The sequence below is a fragment of the Oncorhynchus gorbuscha genome, linkage group LG25 (genome assembly GCF_021184085.1).
Source record: "Oncorhynchus gorbuscha isolate QuinsamMale2020 ecotype Even-year linkage group LG25, OgorEven_v1.0, whole genome shotgun sequence".
NCBI classification, from domain to species: domain Eukaryota; kingdom Metazoa; phylum Chordata; class Actinopteri; order Salmoniformes; family Salmonidae; genus Oncorhynchus; species Oncorhynchus gorbuscha.
In genome coordinates, this window is record NC_060197.1 from 25,375,045 (window position 1) to 25,395,792 (window position 20,748).

General features: G+C 43.2%; 1 protein-coding gene across 4 annotated transcripts in view; it reads right to left on the reverse strand.

Annotated features, from left to right (window-relative positions):
* The window catches only part of LOC124014338 (calpain-1 catalytic subunit-like), a 36,142-nt gene extending 18,255 nt beyond the window's left edge, over nt 1-17,887 (reverse strand). The window contains exons 1-5 of one of the 4 annotated variants that reach the window (XM_046329200.1): nt 17,735-17,887; nt 6,880-6,962; nt 6,297-6,599; nt 5,291-5,360; nt 3,847-3,965 (exon numbers count right to left, since the gene is read on the reverse strand). In XM_046329200.1, the coding sequence (XP_046185156.1) occupies nt 3,847-3,965; nt 5,291-5,360; nt 6,297-6,548 (441 nt within the window). In that variant the 5' untranslated portion in view covers nt 6,549-6,599; nt 6,880-6,962; nt 17,735-17,887. Of the gene's footprint in view, nt 1-3,846; nt 3,966-5,290; nt 5,361-6,296; nt 6,963-8,879; nt 8,979-17,734 lie in introns of those variants that run through there. The other 3 variants (XM_046329197.1, XM_046329198.1, XM_046329199.1) reach the window with 3 other exon arrangements.
* Between the last annotated feature and the right edge of the window lie 2,861 nt (nt 17,888-20,748).

The window sequence follows — 20,748 nt, forward strand, 5'->3', positions numbered from 1 at the left end:
CAGGAGTTAGAACATTTCTCCCAAGGATGAACCAGACTTGTGGAGGTCTACATTTTTTTCTGAGGTCTTGGCTGATTTTTCCATGATGTCAAGCAAAGAGGCACTGAGTTTGAAGGTAGGCCTTAAAATACATTAACAGGTACACCTCCAAATGACTCAAATTATGTAAATTAGCCTGTCAGAAGCTTCTAAAGCCACGACATAATTCTCTGGAATTTTCCAAGCTGTTTAAAGGCAAAGTCAACTTAGTGTATGTAAACTTCTGACCCACTGGAATTGTGATACAGTGAATTATAAGTGAAATAATCTGTCTGTACACAATTGTTGGAAAAATGACTTGTGTCATGCACAAAGTAGATGTCCTAACCGACTTGCCAAAACTGTAGTTTGTTAACAAGAAATTTGTGGAGTGGATGAAAAACGACTTTTAATGACTCCAACCTGAGTGTATGTAAACTTCCAACTTCAACTGTATTTAAGGCATGAATGAGTTTATATGCCAGTAGGTTCATAGACACATAGCTATGTTATTTCCTCTCATGCCAGCAAGGAAACTGTTTAGGACATAAATGAGTAGGCTATGACTGTGGAAATAAATGTAACAATGAAAACATGTTGCAATATTTCTGCAATCAGTCAATCATCTTTTTAAATAGGTGTTTCTTATTGTCACTTCCTTTTGGCAGAGGACTGGGGGTGTAAATTCCAGTTAGTGTGTTAGTTACTTCTGTGTGGTATGCAAATGTCACGACTTCCGCCAAAGTCGGTCCCTCCCCTTGTTCGGGCGGCGTTCGGAGGTCGACGTCACCGGCCTTCTAGCCACCGCTGATCCACTTTTCATTTTCCATTTGTTTTGTCTTAGTCTTACACACCTGGTTTCACTCACCCAATTACCTGTTTATTATTTAACCCTCTGTTCCACATGTTTGTTTGTGAGTGGTTATTCTTTGAAAATCGGTCCGTTATTGTGGGCTTGTAATATTTGCCTTGTATTTTTGTATTTTGAGTAAAGTACGTGAACGGCTGTTCCACCTAAGGCAGGGACGAGGAGCGAGCAGGATTTTGCTTGGGACTTCCGGACCCTGGCCGCCAGTGCGGGATGGAACGACAGGGCCCTGATCGATCACTACCAGTGCAGTCTGCGCGAGGACATCCGTCGGGTGTTGGCCTGCCGAGACACCACCCTCACATTGGACCAGCTGGTGTACCTTATTGATTCTCCTGCGTTTCCCGTGGTGCTGGGCCTACCTTGGTTGGCCTGTCATAAACCCACTATTTCATGGCAACAGAGGGCTCTCAAGGGGTGGTCAGAAGAGTGGTCAGGGAGGTGTGTGGGGGTTTCCATCGTTGCGACTACGGTGGAAAGTCCAGACCAGGTCTCCACCATGCGCATCCCCTCAGAATATGCCGATTTGGCTCTTCTGTAAGAAGAGGGCGACAAAATTACCACCCCATCGACGGGGGGATTGTGCGATAAATCTCCTGGTAGACGCAGGACTTCCCAGGAGTCACGTGTATCCCCTGTCACAGGAGGAAACGGCGGCTATGAAAACATATGTCTTCCCTGGGGAGGGATACATTCGGCCCTCCACCTAACCTGCCTCCTCAAGTTTATTTTTTGTGAAGAAGAAGGATGTGGGTCTGCGCCCGTGTATTGACAATCGAGGGATCAATCAGATCACAGTGAGGTACAGCTACCCACTGCCTCTCATCACCAGTGTGATCGAGTCAATGCACGGGGAGAACTTCTTCACAAAATTGGATCTCAGGAACGCTTACAACCTGGTGCGTATCCGGGAGGGGGACGAGTGGAAGACGGCATTTAGTACCAACTCAGGGCACTATGAGTACCTCGTCATGCCGTACGGGTTGATGAATGCTCCATCAGTCTCCCAGGCCTTTGTTGACGAGATTGTCCAGGACCTGCACGGGCAGGGTGTAGTGGTGTATATCGACCACATTCTGATATACTCCGCCACACGCGGAATATATCGGGGTCCCCAGTTCACGTCCAGGGTCTGGAGAGTGTTCATGGAATGTCTGGGGGTCTCAGTCAGCCTCACCTCAGGTTTTCACCCGAAAGTAACGGGCAGGTGAAGAGTAAACCAGGATGTGGGTAGGTTTCTGCGGTCATACCAGCTAGGGGCGGCAGGTGGCCTGTAAGTCGCTCTGGATAAGAGCGTCTGCTAAATGACTTAAATGTAAATGTAAATATTGCCAGGACTCGCCAGGGGAGTGGGCGGCGTTCATCCCCTGGGCAGAGATGGCCCAAAACTCACTCCGCCACTCCTACACTAACCTCTCTCCTTTCCAGAGCATACTGGAGTATCAGCCGGTTCTGGCACCGTGGCATCAGAGCCAGATCGAAGCTCCTACGGTGGACGAATGATTTAAGCACTTGGAGGAAACCTGAGACGCCGAGATGTGCATCTACAACGGGCCATGAGGCGGCAAAAGGCGGGAGGTTCCTCCGCTCCATCTGGGGCCCCAGCGTATGCTGGTCGAGCCATCCTGGACTCGAGGCGTAGGGTGCGGGGCCTTCAGTACCTCGTGAAGTGGGAGGGGTACGGTCCGGAGGAAAGATGCTAGGTGCCGGTGGAGGACGTCTTGGGCACTTCGTTGCTGGGGGGGGGGGGGGTACTGTCACAAGGTCCCTCTCCTTGTTCGGGCAGCATTCGGTGGTTGACATCACCGGCCTCCTTCTAGCCACCGCCGATCCCCTTTTTATTTTCCATTTGTTTTGTATTAGTCTTACACACCTGGTTTCACTCCCCCAATTACCTGTTTATTATTTAACCCCCTGTTCCCCATGTTTGTTTGTGAGTGGTTGTTCTTTGTAAATCGGTCCGTTATTGTGGGCTTGTATTTTTGTATTTTGATTAATGTACTCGTTGATTACTCATCTCTGCTGTCCTGCGCCTGACTCTCTACACCAGCTACCCACAGGACGCTATTACAATGTAATAGTACTGTGTTTGCATTAATGGCTGCCCGCCCCTTGGCTGCCTGCTGCTCAGTCTAGCAGCAGTAATGGTTACTCTGAATGACTGGACAGTGGTCAGCACTAGGCTAGCAGGCTCCGTATTGGCTCCTGTCTCTGTGTGTGTCTCTCCGTCTCTGTCCTGGCACCCTCGCCCCCAACTGAGTCGGACTCTATTAATGTGGGCAGCTGACTGCCATCAAAGGGTTCGGTGAGAGGAAAGCTGAGTGAAAGTGAGGGCCGCTACAGTGGGCACTGGACACGGACACGCAAGCACCACCTGGTCGCCCATGCATGGAGACGTCCATTTAGAGGGCAACTGTGGTGTCGCTTTAAGGTCCTATACAGAGAATGATAGGTGTGCCTGTGTGTCAGAGAACTGGTTTTGTGTACAAAGCAAAGGTCATCGTGATAAGGCCTGGCAAGAAGCAGGAAGCGTGCCTTGGAGTGAATTAAGGTACATTTCTTGTTTTTATTAGCCCACATGAGATGGAAATTTGTCTTCTGCTTTTATCCACCAACCCCTCCCTCCTACCCCTCCCTCCTAACCCTCCCTCCTAACCCTCCCTCCTAACCCTCCCTCCCAATATACATACATATGAACACATATTAGGTTAGAGATGCTGGAGCAGAGGGCAGCCGCATGCTGCATCCAATGAGCAGTTTAGGGGGTGAAGTTCCTTGCCCGAGGGAACATCGGCGGTAGCTGGCACCTGAGATTGCCTCCGGTTGCCAGCTCACTCCCCGCCACAACTTCGAGTTCACTTCAAGAGTAGCTGAATATCTGTATTACTGTACATTAGTATATATTATCGTATAGATGGATATACAGTCAAATCAGAAGGAGGAAGTGAGTGTGTGGTGACCTGGAAGTGGAAGATGCCAGCGTACTGGCCTCCGAAGTCCTGTCCATGAGGCACCACTCTGTGGAGGAGGTTGTCGTTCAGAGTCAATGAGGCTATGGCTGCCAGCAACCAGCAGTCACCTGAAACACAGTACACAGACAGGAACACACACAACCTAATACATCAGTCACAGGTAGACTATGTTAATTTACATTTAATGATAGCAATGAATTGTATCAGTCCCTTAAAAAAAAGTCACCAAACATTCATCAGTCGGTAGTGTTTGTTTTGACCACCTGGAAATACTCTGGCCGTTAGTCATAGCATACAAGTAACGGCCAAAGTTTTTTCTGATCTCGTAAACACAGTAAGACAAAACTCCTGGCCCTGTTCATCATTCACCTCTTCAAAAGTTCCCAACTGTTCTTCCTTTGAATAATTCCGAGCCTCAAGGCTAGGTGAAGCTAACTGACTAAACTCTCCGCTCTGGTCAGACTTATTAATTACAGATAGATACTGCTGTCTGTTTCTCACTGCTGTGGGAACGGAGCACTTCAGGCTTAAGTGGTGAAAACCTTGTAATACTGGAATGCACCTTATAAGGAAAGCGTAACGAGAGAGAGGTCCGAGAATCTGTTCACACACACACTTCAACCTGACCCTATGTCACCTCCAAGGAGTGTGTTCGAATTTGAACTGTCTGGACCTACAGTATGCTGATTAAATAGCCCGATCTACTGTAACTCTAACAGAAGAGGTCATATAATACAATGCCCATGCAGGGTAGAGGCATAGGCTGAAAAGCCCACAGAAGACGCCACGGTTCGGTTCGGCGTGCTGAAAAAAAAAGACAGTAGTACTGCTTCCTTCTAATGTGACATGATCTATAAATAGGGGTGAACGCCTATTGTTATCCAAACGCAGACGAAGGCTGTATGCTACTGCTAAAAATACATTCAAACTTAAAGAGGGCAGGTTTTACGTATGCCTTTTAAACCCCGGCACCCAAATACTCTTTGCTACTACACACTTTAGAGTTGAGCACGCCACTTCCTCTTTCTGGGCTCGGCATGCCGCATATTTAAGAGAGGGGTAGGCAGCCAGCTCTCTCCCAGCATTTGATTCAGTACCAAGAGATGAGAAGACTTTCAAATCAACCATTCGGCTCAGAGTTAGTATGCGATACAGTACCAGGCAACGTGTATACCTGCCCTATGTTTACTGTAGTGGCGGTATAGTACCAGTGCTTCTCAGCCAGAGGGAGGTTGTTACTTTGTTTATAGATGTGAGATAGCAGAGCAGAGTGTAAATTATGCATCACACACAGTGTTTGTAGAGGAATACACAAGAGTACCAAGATTGCAATCAAATCAAATCTCTGCGCGCGCCCTCTCTCCTGACTAAGTGGTTGTTCCATCGGGCTCTCAGGCTCTCCACCAACCCTCCTTCTGAGACCTGGACTCACCTAAAGCTCCCTGGCAGATATCAGTGCGAGTGGCTCCATCCACTATGAACTGGGGACGGGTACAGATCTCCTGTAGACAGAAAGAGAGAGGGGGAGAAAGAAAGAAAAAGAGAGATAGCGAGAGAAAGGGGGAGAGAGGAAGAAAGAGAGAGGTAAGATATGCCAGATTGGTGTTGTTGTTGCTCACAAACATGCACACACACACACACACAGCAGTGACTGGTAGGCTGACATTTCTCTTTTCCTTTCACCACAGTGTTGACACTGCACTGCAGCACTGGTAAAGCCTGTCGTCCTTGTTGTAATGGTGAACGGCGTCCCCGTCAGTCACACAAGTGCCTCATAGAATACATTAAAAAATGGCTCAGACATTCCTGCTAAACTACCGAGTACTGCATCTCCTCTCTCTGCCTCCCAACCGCCCCTCATCCACAGATAACTCAAGACACGAGCAGCGTGAGAGCTAGCTGAGAGCTAGCTGAGAGCTAGCTGAGAGCTAGCTGAGAGGAGAGCTAGCTGAGAGCTAGCTGAGAGCTAGCTAGCTAGCTAAGCTATAAAAAGCTCTTCCCGCATTTTGAGCTGAGGAGCGGAGCAGCATGGTGTGTGTTCTCTCCAGGGATGTCAATATCGCAGTTCTGAGGGGCGAGGTGCTGGATGAGATGCATTATGAAAGGGAATGAGGAGAGACGGAGTGTGAAGAGCATTAGGATAGACAGGCACGCCAGCTAGGACACACACACACGGGATAAGACACACACACACACACACAAACTATAGCCAACGACAAATAATTATGTCAGAGTCATCTGAGAATAGTCATATATAATACTTATAGGGGGACTTTAAGTATCGGGTCTAAGATTCATCTCAGTAAGGCTCAGATAGGGTCTAGGTTCAGCAGGTTCAGCAGGTGAGTTTTTCCTGGTCAGGTAATATGGTCGGGAAAAACTACAAGAGGCTCAGTAAGTATAAGGAACAGGCAGTCCCAGCCGCAGTATCATCTCACCGTAGGTCTCATCCAGCGTACTCCTTGGGTCTTGGAGGAGCGTGGTCCCAACTCATTGAACCCCAGAGAAGAGGAGGCGCACGGGAACAGGCTGTCCTCAAACAGGCTGCGACTCTGGAGGCACCGGGCCCTCAGCGACTCAAAGTCCTGGCCCTGGAACTTGACTGCGTTGTGGTTCTGGCCCAGACCCTCGTCCCGGTCCCACTGGCTGCGCAACTTGGCGGCCATCCCCGACGCATACACCTGCTCCATTCTCACCTGGCCGTAGTCGTATTTGGCTGTGGCCGAGGTCAAAGGTCAAAGCTAATCCAGGGAGACAGTCAGGGAGGAGGTTAAAGGCTGACGTTCAATTAGGAATCAGACATAGAACAGCAACAGCCAAATATGAGGCTAGAATTGTAGATGAGGTGGTGATAATAGGCTGTGACAGGCAGATGGCTTAATGGAGAGAAGTGACAGTCCTAGTCGTGTAAAAAGTGGTAGAGTGGGGACTGGAGGATGGGCTCAGAAGGAAAACATCTTCTTCACAGCACCAGGCAGATCTCAGAGTCACGGCAACAATTCACCGATTGGCTGGCTGTACCTTTAGCAGACAGGGCTCAGAAGCCAATAGAATGAGGTGAGACTCAGCGAGTTGGCTGTACCTTGTTGTCCCACCAAAAGCCCCTGGAGAAGGAAGCGAGAGAGAGAAGGAAATTAGTGAAATTCAAAACACATAAATATCTGTTTAGTACTTCAACATAACGTTTTCTACAGGTTTCCTTAAGGTTCTATTTCAAGTAATGTTCTCAAATTGTTCAGAAACTGTTTAGAAACAACGTTCTTCTGTGGGAATTTCAATACTTTGCTATAACACTTTCTGCAGGTTTCCTCATGGTTCTATTTAAAGTCATGTTCTCAGAACGTTCAGAGAACGTTAAGAAACAACGCTCTTCAGTGTGAATTTTAGTACTTCAGCATAACGTTTCCAACAGAGAAACAACAAACAATTGTTCAGAGAAACAACGTTTTTCTGTACGAATTTCACTACTTCATGATAACGTTTTGTACTTGTTTCCTCGTGGTTCTATTCAAGTCATGTTCTCAGAACGTTCAAAAACAATGTTCTTCTCTGAGAATTTCAGTACTTCAGCGTCATTTTTCCCCTGCAGGTTTCATCGTGGTTCTATTTAAAGTCATGTTCTCAAAACATTCAGAGAATGTTCAGAAACAATGTTCTTCTCGATCCTGTTAAGTGTGTTCAGGTGTGTTGTCTGCGCCCACTAACTAGCCACACCTGATCTTAATGAGTGCTTGTTTACATTGAATATGGGGTTTGAATAGACTAATTAAATAGCTTTGTGCGAGTAAAAAAAACATGCCATGCTAGTTCCATCCTGGTGGCACAGTGGACTAATTCCATGGATAGAGAACATTACAGGTTTGAATCTCTGCCAGAATAATACAAAAATTGTGTGTTTGTATAATTAATGCCTAAGCAAATTCATTTCTTTGTGTCCTATCTGTGCTTGGAGTTCAAAACAGTTAACCCAAACTAAGCTACCGGTGTTATTAAAAGTCTTATTAATACATTCTCAGAACGGTATTTAATTACCTTCAAATAACCTATAATTTCTGTTTTCGGAACGTTTATAAAAACCTCCCACGGAAAAATTCAAGGAACCATAGTAAAATGTTCTCATAACCTCCCTGCAACCTGGGATGTCATAAGGTGAATGCACCAATTTGTAAGTCGCTCTGGATAAGAGCGTCTGCTAAATGACTTAAATATAAATGTAAACCTAAAAATGAACGTTCCCAGAAAGGCAAAAAAATTCACTTCTGTTCTAAAATAAAATAAAATATGGCTTCGTTCCCAGAACCAAATGTTTCAAGAAACGAAATGTGCTATCTGAGTTCTATTCTGCAAATGTAAAACTCTCTGAATGTTTTGCATGGACTTTGTACCACAGAAGGTTGGTGGCACCTTAATTGGGGAGAACGGGCTCGTGGTAATGACTGGAGTGGAATCAGTGGAATGGTATCAAATAGATCAAACAAGGCCATTCCATATAATCCGTTCCAGCCATTATTATGAGCTGTCCGCCCCACAGCAGCCTCCACTGATTTGTACTGAAGAGACAGCTACTAATCATGCGCAGAGACTAAGGTAAAGTTGTAGCTGGTGTGTGTGTGTGTGTGTGTGTGTGTGTGTGTGTGTGTGTGTGTGTGTGTGTGTGTGTGTGTGTGTGTGTGTGTGTGTGTGTGTGTGTGTGTGTGTGTGTGTGTGTGTGTGTGTGTGTGTGTGTGTGTGTGTGTGTGTGTGTGTGTGTGTGTGTGTGTGTGTGTGTGACACAGTGTAGACAGCGCATAATGGGAGGGAACACAGCAAAAGACTCTCAGGCTCTCAGTTTGACTCTTCTTTCATAGTTCCACAGCCTCTCTATCTTTCCCGTTTCCTCACATCACAATCACTCTATATTTTTGTTCTCTCTCCCGCTTTCCCACTCATGCTCTCCCACAACAAACAAAACGATGAGAGAGAGAGAGAGAGAAAGTCTGCGGCATATAATTGCTTCTAATCTATTTTAAACCTTTACTCACATTCTGTAGTTAAGTTTGCCTCACCTCTTTCTCACTCTTTTTCAGCCTGTCACTTTCACGCACTCACACAGGCTGACGCTTATTCACACTGAGCTCTCTTCTTGTTCTACCCCTCAACTGTCAGTCAAAACAAAACCTAAGCCTTGTCTGTTTCTCATTGGTGCAGAAAGAGAGCCCGGTCAGGCACAGCTGCCACCCACTACTCTGCCACACCCATCGCTGTTGCCTGTTGTTCCCTGACTCAAAGATTTTTCCCACTGGTCAGAGTTGACTTTCTGACTGACTCTCACCACTCCTTTAGAGTCTCGAGGGTAATACTATGGGGAAAGATAATGGAATGAAGTTCGACCATCTTAGACGGAAGAGAATCAAGTGGAAATTGAACACATCTTTTTTTGGTAGAAAAATGACCATATTTTGGGACAGTTTCAGCACGTACCGAATACCTAGTCAACCCCTATACATGCATGTCAGTTACCTACACATCGTCTGGGTAGAACCGTTCACATTTCTGTGACTGTGGTGGGTCGACAGACAGCGGAGTGTGGGTGTAGTCAGGAGTCTTCTCACCAAGTAGGGTTTTCAACTCAAATTAACATTTGATGTTCCTCCCGTGGAATATTTCTCTGTTTTGTGCCTAACTGCAAATAGTTTCACTGACGTGAAATGACAGATTAGTAGTCCAGACACATCATGATCAGCCCCACTGGTGTGCCCAATTCAAGACATATTGTTTCTTACTGATCTGTAGCCTATCATTATTGTATTATTACTGCTAATCAAATAGCCTAAAACTTAAAACAATTAAGCAATGAAGTGACAATTTGTCACTATTGACATCTGTATCACATGGGAGATAACCTTATCCCCAGGCTAACTGCTACCGCATATAGAGAGCAATAGTAATGGCCTCTTTTTGTAGACACTAATTTAGGCAAACTCTGACATGGCTCGTTGACCAAAGCCTATGGGGGAAATGAATGGCGGTTTTTGGATAAACCCAGAGAATAAGGTCTGTGGTAAACACAGGATTATGAGATTTTATCAATTTTATTCTATCAGATCATTTTCATCAGCTAACAGCACTTTTTGTGAATTTTGAAGCGTTAATGTTATCAAAATAAGCACATAAAGCATGTAAAAGGCTTCATTATTCATAAAGGTCATGTCAACTGACTGATGTTATCTCACAGAACAAAACATATCACATCTCCCAAACCTGCGTTAACCTCAGACCTTATTTTCAGCTTTTAACCCAAAGCCCCATTAAATCTCCCCCATAAGGAATGGCTGAACGAACCAGAGGTTTAATTGACGTTTTTGAAGACTACAACTGGTGAGCTCTATATAGGCAGAGAGAGAAGACTGATTTGAGATAATAGATAACCCCCTCTGGAGCCTACCTGTGCTGGAAACAGCCTACCACTCACACATGGACGTCGAGTACAGTTAGACAGTTTAATACTGTATCAATTTTTGCCTGCGGTAATTAAATCTTTACTAAAAGTGTAGTGTAGCCTACCTATTGTTTGATACAAAGAAAGGCTTGACCACAAACAGGCAGTTAGACCAGACCTGAAAGCACTACTATACTGTATAAGCCACACACACACATACAGAAAGAGACAGTTTACTCTATTACAGTAACAGTCGGTTATAATAACCCCCATTATTCGTGCTAAAGCATTGGAACCTGCGCAAGTGTAATTGTGCATGTCCTCCAAATAGCAGGGAGCTCACATTTCAACCACCCTCTGGTTGTCCGAACACCCATACTAGCGTACTACATACTTAAACGGCATACTATGTACTCATCGTCTCATCCTTTTTAGTATGTACTGTTAAGAAAAAAAGTATGCAGTAGGCCACCGCCGCAACGCATTAGCAACTCCTGACTGGCTGAGTAGGTGGGGCGGGGTCGACTGTGGTGGTCGACTACCAAGTTCAACAACAGACATGTATCGCATTAACAGGCCTGATAATAGCTCATTTCCAATTCGATTACTTTCTCTAAATATAAATTAATAGAATAGGAATGGAGTTACATGCCTACTCAGGCTGGTTATAGGCAGACAATCCCATTCAACATATACCATAGCCCATCTATCCTACTTAAACAGGACTGAAGACATGGACAGTGGGGTACATCGCAAATTCAGAACCGCTGTTGGGTACAAATTCAGAAATTCAGGACAGCAACATAATAAACTAAAGCACGGATCATTGGGAACAAGATCGGAGTGACTGCTAAGGCTTGATCCATAAATGAAATAAGGAAATAGGTAACCTAGCCTACAAAACTAAAACTATCTATGTTCAAATCAAAAGGCCTGATTAACATGATGTAAATAACGCAGCCACATCCCGAGACCCCGGTGCAGACACATTCAGTAATCAAAAGATGGTTTAAGTATTTCGTTTTAAAGCTCTGACGAAGGCCAAGCGAACAAGAAACACTTTTCAGAATCATTCAAAATACTTCACCAGAGAGCATGACTTAGCCACAGATGATCATGTGCTTCTTGTATTTGTGGATTGTTTGAAATCACAAGCGTGGAGGCTAATATGCCAAGCTGGGAATGCCGCAATTTGGTCTGAGCACGTGGCAATAGGCCTAGCTTATTATTGAGATGCGGCATGCAGTGAAAAGCAATGCATCTAAAAATATGTGTGAAGATAAAATGTCTAATCACACTCAAGACACATTGAGACGAGAAGAAGGGGAGGGGTGTGTGGCGAAGATGTTGGCACTTCTCTCTACCGAATGTGCTCAGCTCTCCAGAATGCAACCAATTCTTGCGCATTTGTTGCTTTATTGTGTTAATAGTTTGCCCTTTTTATATATAGTACCTGTCAAAAGTTTGGACACACCTACTCATTCAAGGGTTTTTCTTTATTTGGACTATTTTCTACATTGTAGAATAATAGTGAAGACATCAAAACTATGAAATAAATAACATTGAATTGTTGTAACCAAAAAAGTGTTAAACATATCGAAATATATTTGAGATTCTTCAAAGTAGCCACCCTTTGCCTTGATGACAGCTTTGCACACTCTTGGCATTCTCTCAACCAGCTTCATGGGGTAGTCACCTGGAATGCATTTCAATTAACAGGTGTGCCTTCTTAAAAGTTAATTTGTGGATTTTCTTTCCTTCCTTCTTAATGCATTTGAGCCAATCAGTTGTGTTGTGACAAGGTAGGGGTGGTATACAGAAGATATCCCTATTTGGTAAAAGACCAATTTCATACTGTGGCAAGAACAGCTCAAATAAGCAAAGAGAAACGACAGTCCATCATGACTTTAAGACATGAAGGTCAGTCAATGCGGAAAACTTTGAACGTTTCTTCAAGTGCAGTCGCAAAAACCATCAAGCGCTAAGATGAAACTGGCTCTCCTGAGGACCGCCACAGGAATGGAAGACCCAGAGTTACCTCTAAGGAAGAGGATAAGTTCATTAGAGTTGGGTGGCCTCCCGAGTGGCGCAGTGGTCTTGGTCTAAGGCACCAGGTTCTGTCGCACCGGCTGCGACGGGGAGACCCATGAGGTGGCACACAATTGACCCAGCATCGTCTGGGTTAGGGGAGGGTTTGGCCGGCAGGGATGTCCTTGTCCCATCGCGCACTAGCGACTCCTGTGGCAGGTCAGCCACAGTGCACACTGACACGATCGCAAGGTGTACGGTGTTTCCTCCGACACATTGGTGCGGCTTGCTCCGGGTTAAGTGGGCATTGTGTCAAGAAGCTGTGCGGCTTAGTTGGGTCGACCTTCGTGTCTCCCGAGTCCGTACGGGGGTTGCAGCGATGAGACAAGACTGTAACTACTAGAGGTCGACCGATTATGATTTTTCAATGCTGATACCGATTATTAGAGGACCAAAAAATGCCGATATCGATTCTTTTATTTTATTTGTAATAATGACAATTACAACAATGCTGAATGAACACTTATTTTAACTAAATATAATACATAAATAAATCAATTTAGCCTCAAATAAATAATGAAACATGTTCAATTTGGTTTAAATAATGCAAAAACAAAGTGTTGGAGAAGAAAGTAAAAGTGCAATAAGTGCCATGTAAGAAAGCTAAAGTTTAAGTTCCTTGCTCAGAACATGAGAACATATGAAAGATGGTGGTTCCTTTTAACATGAGTCTTCAATATTCCCAGGTAAGAAGTTTTAGGTTGTAGTTATTATAGGAATTATAGGACTATTCCTCTCTATACCATTTGTATTGCATATACCTTTGACTATTGGATGCTCTTATAGGTACTTTAGTATTGCCAGTGTAACAGTATAGCTTCCGTCCCTCTCCTCGCTCCTACCTGGGCTCGAACCAGGAACACATCGACAACAGCCACCCTCGAAGCAGCGTTACCCATGCAGAGCAAGGGGAACAACTACTCCCAAGTCTCAGAGCGAGTGACGTTTGAAACGCTATTAGCGCGCAGCCCGCTAACTAGCTAGCCATTTCACATCGGTTACACCAGCCTAATCTCGGGAGTTGATAGGCTTGAAGTAATAAACAATGCAATGCTTGAAGCATTGCGAAGAGCTGCTGGCAAAACGCACAAAAGTGCTGTTTGAATGAATGCTTACGAGCCTGCTGCTGCCTACCATCACTCAGTCAGACTGCTCTACCAAATCATAGACTTAAATTATAACATAATAACACACAGAACTACGGGCCTTAGGCCATTAATATGGTCGAATCCGGAAACTATCATCTCGAAAACAAAACGTTTATTCTTTCAGTGAAATACAGAACGGTTCCATATTTTATCTAACAGGTGGACTCCATAAGTCTAAATATTCCTGTTACATTGCACAACCTTCAATGTTATGTCATAATTACGTATAATTCTGGCAAATTAGTTCGCAACGAGCCAGGCGGCCCAAACTGTTGGATATACCCTGACTCTGAGCGCAATGAACTGAAGAGAAGTGACACAATTTCACCTGGTTAATATTGCCTGCTAACCTGGATTGCTTTTAGCTAAATATGCAGGTTTAAAAATATATACTTCTGTGTATTGAATTTAAGAAAGGCATTGATGTTTATGGTTAGGTACAGTCGTGCAAAGATTGTACTTTTTTCGCAAATACGCTTTTGTTAAATCATCCCCCGTTTGGCGAAGTTGACTGTCTTTATTAGGAAGAAATAGTCTTCACACAGTTCGCAACGAGCCAGGCGGCCCAAACTGCTGCATATACCCTGACTGAGAAGTGACACAATTTCCCTAGTTAAAATAACTTAATGTTAGCAGGTTTAAAAATAAATACTTGTGTATTGATTTTAAGAAAGGCAATGATGTTTATGATTAGGTACACTTTAGAGCAACGACAGTCCTTTTTCGTGAATGCACACCGCATCGATTATATGCAACGCAGGACACGCTAGATAAACTAGTAATATCATCAACCATGTGTAGTTAACTAGTGATTATGATTGATTGATTGTTTTTTATAAGTTTAATGCTAGCTAGCAACTTACCTTGGCTTCTTACTGCATTCGCGCAACAGGCAGGCTCCTCGTGGAGGGCAATGTAAGGCAGGTGGTTAGAGCGTTGGACTAGTTAACCGTAAGGTTGCAAGATTGAATCCCCGAGTTGACAAGGTAAAAATCTGTCATTCTGCCCCTGAACAAGGCAGTTCCTCGGCCATCATTGAAAATAAGAATGTGTTCTAAACTGACTTGCCTAGTTAAATAAAGGTGTAAAAAAGTAAATCGGTGTCCAAAAATACAGATTTCCGATTGTTATGAAAACTTGAAATCGGCCCTAATTAATCGGCCATTCCGATTAATCGGTCAACCTCTGGTAACTACCAATTGGATACCATGAAATTGGGGAGAAAAAGTGGTAAAACAAAAAAAAGGTCATTAGAGTTACCAGCCTCAGAAATTGAAGCCCAAATAAATGCTTCATGGAGTTCAAATAACAGACACATCTCAACATCAACTGTTCAGAGGAGACTGTGTGAATCTGGCCTTCATGGTCAAATTGCTGCAAAGAAACCACTACTAAAGACACTAATAATAAGAAGAGACTTGCTTGGGCCAAGAAACACAAGCAATGAACATTAGACCGGTGGAAATGTATCCTTTGGTCTGATGAGTCCACATTTGAGATTTTTGGTTCCAACCACTGTCTTTGTGAGACGCGGTGCGGGTGAACGGATGAATTCTGCATGTATATTTCCCACTGTAAAGCATGGAGGAGGATGTGTTACGGTGTGGGGGTGCTTAGCTTGTGACACTGTCTGTGATTAATTTAGAATTCAAGGCACACTTAACCAGCATGGCTACCACAGCATTCTGCAGCGATACGCCATCCCATCTGGTTTGGGCTTAGTGAGAATATAATTTGTTTTTCAACAGGACAATGACCCAACAAACCTCCAGGCTTTGTATGGGCCATTTTACCAAGAAGTAGAGTGCTGCATCAGATGACCTGGCCTCCACAATCCCCTGACCTGAACCAAATTGAGATGTTTGGGATGATTCACGGCAGAGTGAAGGAAAAGCAGCCAACAAGTGCTTAGTATATGTGGGAACTCCTTCAAGACTGTTGGATAAGCATTCCAGGTGAAGCTGGTTGAGAGAATGTGAAGAGTGTGCAAAGATGCCATCAAGGAAAAGGGTAGCTACTTTGAAGAATCTCTTTGAATACTTAGAAGAATGACGGAGGCCACTGTGATCTTCGGGACCTTCAATGCTGCAGAATTGTTTTGGTACCCTTCCCCAGATCTGTGCCTCGACAGAATCCTGTCTCGGAGCTCTACGGACAATTCCATCGACCTCATGCCTTTGTTTTGTCTCTGACATGCACTATCAACTTATGGGCTATTGTGTTTTAGATGGATTAAATAAATAAAAAACAAATCCATTTTTAGATCCAAGGCTGTTATGTAACAAAATGATGAAAAAGTCAAGGGGTCTGAATACTTTCCGAATGCACTGTACTACCATATACCTACTGTAGGTTTTAATAATAATAATAATATATGCCATTTAGCAGACACTTTTATCCAAAGCAACTTACAGTCATGTGTGCATACATTCTACGTATGGGTGGTCCCGGGAATCGAACCCACTACCCTGGCGTTACAAGCGCCATGCTCTACCAACTGAGCTACTAGGAAGCTAACTACATGAATAGTGAAGACATCAAAACTATGAAATAACACATATGGAATCATGTAGTAACCAAAAGTGATAAACAAATCAAAATATAATTGATATTTTAGATTCTTCAACGTAGCCACCCTTTGCTTTGACGACAGCTTTGCACATTCTTGGTATTCTCTGAACTAGCTTCATGGGGAATGCTTTTCCAACATTCTTGAGTTTCCACATATGCTGAGCCCTTGTTGGCTGCTATTCCTTCACTCTGCTGTCCAACTCATCCCAAATCATCTCAATTGGGTTGAGGTCGGTTGAGGCCAGGTCATCTGATGCAGCAAAATTAACTTTTAACAAGGCACACCTGTTAATTGAAATGCATTCCAGGTGACTACCTCATGAAGTTGGTTGAGAGAATGTCAAGAGTGTGCAAAGCTGTCATCAAGGCAAAGGGTGGCTTCTTTGAAGAATCCAAAATATCAAATATATTTTGATTTGTTAAACACTTTTTTGGTTAATACATGATTCCATGTGTGTTATTTCATAGTTTTGATGTCTTCACTATTATTCTACAATGTAGAAAATAGTAGAAATAAAGAAAAACCTTGGAATGAGTAGGTGTTTCCAAACTTTTGACTGGTACTGTATAAATATTTCTAAACATATTGTTTTTCTTATAATATTACATTTCAGGGAGCTGTCTTCTAAAGACAACCTACAATGCTGCTTAGTACTGTAAAATAATTGTATTTTACTGTAGGTTTTTTCCCTATAAATGTACAGTATTATACTGGCACCACAGTCACCAGCTTAATACTGTAATTTTGCTTCACAGCAGAGATGCTGTAATATAATTTACAGTACTATTTTTCTCACTGTAAATCATATTACAGCATCCTTGGTGTGGTGCCAGTATAAGGCTGTAAATGTACAGGGAAATGTTTTACAGTGTAAGCTATAAACAGACATAGACAGGAAAAACTACATTCAGCTATAAACAGACATAAACAGGAAAAACTACATTCTGAAGGTCAGGTAAGTTTCCCCCAAAAAACAACTGATGGGCTGGCCAGCTGTCAAAGGCATGCTCTCATCGAGGTGACACAGTGAACAGCTGGACAAGCAGAGTCCCCTCATCTCGCCGCACATGTCTTTCACACAATTGACAGTTACCACATTTGGATTTAGTTGTGGCTTTTGAATAAACAAACGACAAGTCCGACAATAGTAGTCTTTTTAGTTGAGTATCAGAGAGGACAGAGAGGCTACTAGACGCTAAGCTATTTAGTAAATTAATTCGAAATGTGCTTAACACCCGCTGCCTTCAGAAGAAACGGAAGAATTGGTCGGTCTAAAAAAAATATAAAAGTAGCCTAACACACATGAAATCCTCACGGGAACAGGAAGATGTCAAAACACTGTTACAATACTGCTTGCTACAGCCGTACAACTACTACATGATGTTACATGGTTTCAAAACCAGATCAGAGCAAGATCCAGAACATTTAATTACAGTATTAAGCTGGTGACTGTGGTGCCAGTATAATGCTGTACATTTACAGGAAAATACAACTATTTTACAGTACTAAGCAGCATTGTAGGTTGTCTTTAGAAGACAGCTCCGATGTAATGACGTCGCCCTTCTTCATAGTAAACTAGTAATTGCCCTAATGAGTCAAAAGAAGTTACACGTGTGAGTTATTTTAAGAAAATATAAAGAAATATCCTACCTTTTGGTGGTTGTTTAAGCGGTTCAATATGTTGTTTTGTTTTCTCTGTTCTCTAGTCCGTTAAATTAAGCCCGGTTCCATCCACAGCCCAGTGTGAAGCGCATGGGTATAACCAGTGGGTGGATTCGATTATGCTTAGCCGCTGGTCACCGGGAAAAGACCCGTCACGTCATCGGAAGAAAGCGGGGAGGGAGGAGCGCAATTCTGAAATCTGTGGCGCTCGGCCATTTTGTCAACAAGGTAGCATGGTGCAGTCCAGAAAGATCAATTTTCCATTAAATAAATGTTTGAATTTTCTAACTAGTTTTCATTCATCACATTTTTATTGTGATTATACACTAATGGTTCTTCTGTTATTTTAATGTAATAGATGTATCATGGGATGACACAGAGACCTCCCAGGAGATATCATCTAGCCCCTCCCAACTGCATCAAACACCAGATATGCTGTTCCAAAAGGACCCAAATGTAGGCCAGGCCTATACTTTAAACTACACATTTTAGTCAGCAGCTGTTAGTATCTAATCTTGTGGATCCCTGAATTATAACTTTCATATTAACTGCCACTCAAAATAATGCGTAGAGAGGTCATCGAGAGTCTGATGACTCTCACAACAAGGGTAATCACAACCAGGGTAAGAAGAAATAGCTAATCATGACCCTCTCAAAGAGGAAAGGATGAATGCATGTGGCAATGCTAAGTACACAAGTATCTAGAACAACGTTTTTGAGGGCTTAGCTGAGATGGTGCAACGTGAAATAATAAGAGAAGTAAAAGAAATGGACGTCTTTAGTGTAATTGCAGATGAAACCAAAGAATTAAAGAAAAAAATAACACATGTCTTTAATTGTGAGGTACTATTACAACAAGGGCCATCCAGGAAAGCTTTTTACACTTTCAGTCAGCTGAAAGCTTAGATGCAGCAGGTCTCACGAAAATGATAAATGATTGCCTTGAAAAACATGGTCTGGGTTACAAATAATATTGTGGGGCAAGTCTATGACGGTGCATCCGTCATGAGTGGAAAACATTCTGGTGTGTCTCCAAGGATTAAAAACAGTGCAAGGTTAGCATTTTATTGCGGATCACTGCAAAATAAGTGTACAAACAGTGTGTAAAAGACAGCCTAAAACAAGCTTAAGATTTCACAACTCATTGATGATGAGCCCTGTAGGACAGAGCAATAGTGACCAAAGTGATGTTGAGAGCTTCCAAAGAGCTATCTTTTATCAGGTGCTCGACAGTCTCACAGCTGAGCTGCAATGGCGTTTTTCAAAGAAGAATTGCGAGATAATTCAAGGGGTCCAGTCTTTCAACCCAAAGAGGACCACATTCTTGAATTAGGTGCCTTTGCTCAGACCTGCGGTTCATCATACCAAGCGGCTTCTTGATAGGAGAGAGAAAAGTGGAAGGGACAGACCGTCTACTCTCTTTGACTTTGTTGTGTATCTAGAACCTTATAAAGAGGTCTTCCATGACCTATTTCGACTTTGTACGATTTCTGTTGTTACACCAGTCAGCAGTGCTTCTTGCGGGAGAATCTGCTCAGATTTAAAACGGATTAAAACCCACCTTAGGACAACAATGGTTGATGACAGGTGAAGTCACATTGGAATTCTCAGTGTTGAGTCAAAGAGGGCACGCTCCCTCAACATGGATGAGTTTGTGAAACATTTTGTCAGTTCTCACCAGAACTGCAGAATTATACTGTTTTAAATCTACCTAGGATAATTTGGCACTTAGGTGGTCCCTCTGGTCATGATTAAAACCTGCACTGTGTACTAGCTAGTACACTGACATTCTAAAATGATATCATATATCATGTCACACATATTTAATTTGGCCTTGATTAGGCCAATTCCAAAACTTTTCTTTGCTATTAGTTAACATAATATATATGAGCATACATATGATACTGTAAGTTTGTTATATTGACGGGCACCAAAATGATTTTTATTTTTCAAGTCCATTTCTGCTTGATACCCGGTATGTCAAATTGCAGTGTTTTTTTGTAAATGTACTATTTTGTAAATAAACTATGCAAATGCTATCTTATGTCCTTGGTGCTTGAGCTTTATTTTCTGAAAACATTTGGGATGTTCCACACTTACAGACCCAGATTATATATTCATGAAAACAGAGTGACCTAAGTCTCTCCAGTATGTGAGTACAGTGTGTGTGTGTATGTGTGTGTGTGAGAGGTATTGAGCTGCAGTTCCGAGGTAGAGACACTGACTATTCATAGTACGTTAAATAATTCTAATGGGGTAACTCTTTTGGACCACACTATCTGCCACATTGAAGAACTCCGGGTTAAGTGAATTATCACTTCTACCTCTAATCAGCAATCATGTGATTCATTCATGCTCATTAGATGCCAGGTTACAGTTACACACAAGTTTTCTGTCATGGTCAATGGACCCCTGAAGTTGCCTTGGCCACCCCCTGGCCACCCCATGTACAAAACTCTAGTTCCGCCACTGCACTTGGGTACACTGCAGCATCCACCGAGAGGTTCTTGCTGCCAAGGGAATGCCTGACAGCTTGAAAGATGTTTTGGACACTACAGTGAAAATGGTTAACTTTGTTAAAGCAAGGCCCCTGAACTACCATATATTTTCTGCACTATTCAATGATATGGGCAGCGACCATGTAACGCTATTACAACATACAGAAGTGCGCTGGTGATCAAGGAGCAATGTATTGACGCGTTTTTGTGAATTGAGAGACGAGTTTAAAGTTTTCTTTACTGACCATAATTTTCATTTTTCTGACCGCTTGCATGATGATGAGTTTCTCACATGACTGGCCTATCTGGGTGATGTTTTTTCTCGCCTAAATGATCTGAATCTAGGATTACGGGGACTCTCCGCAACTCTCCGCAAAATGTGCGGGACAAAATTGAAAAGCTCTTCTTGTCACGCCTTGGTCTTAGTATTTTGTGTTTTCGTTATTTATTTGGTCAGGCCAGGGTGTGACATGGGTTTATTTTGTTGTGTTTCATATTGGGGTT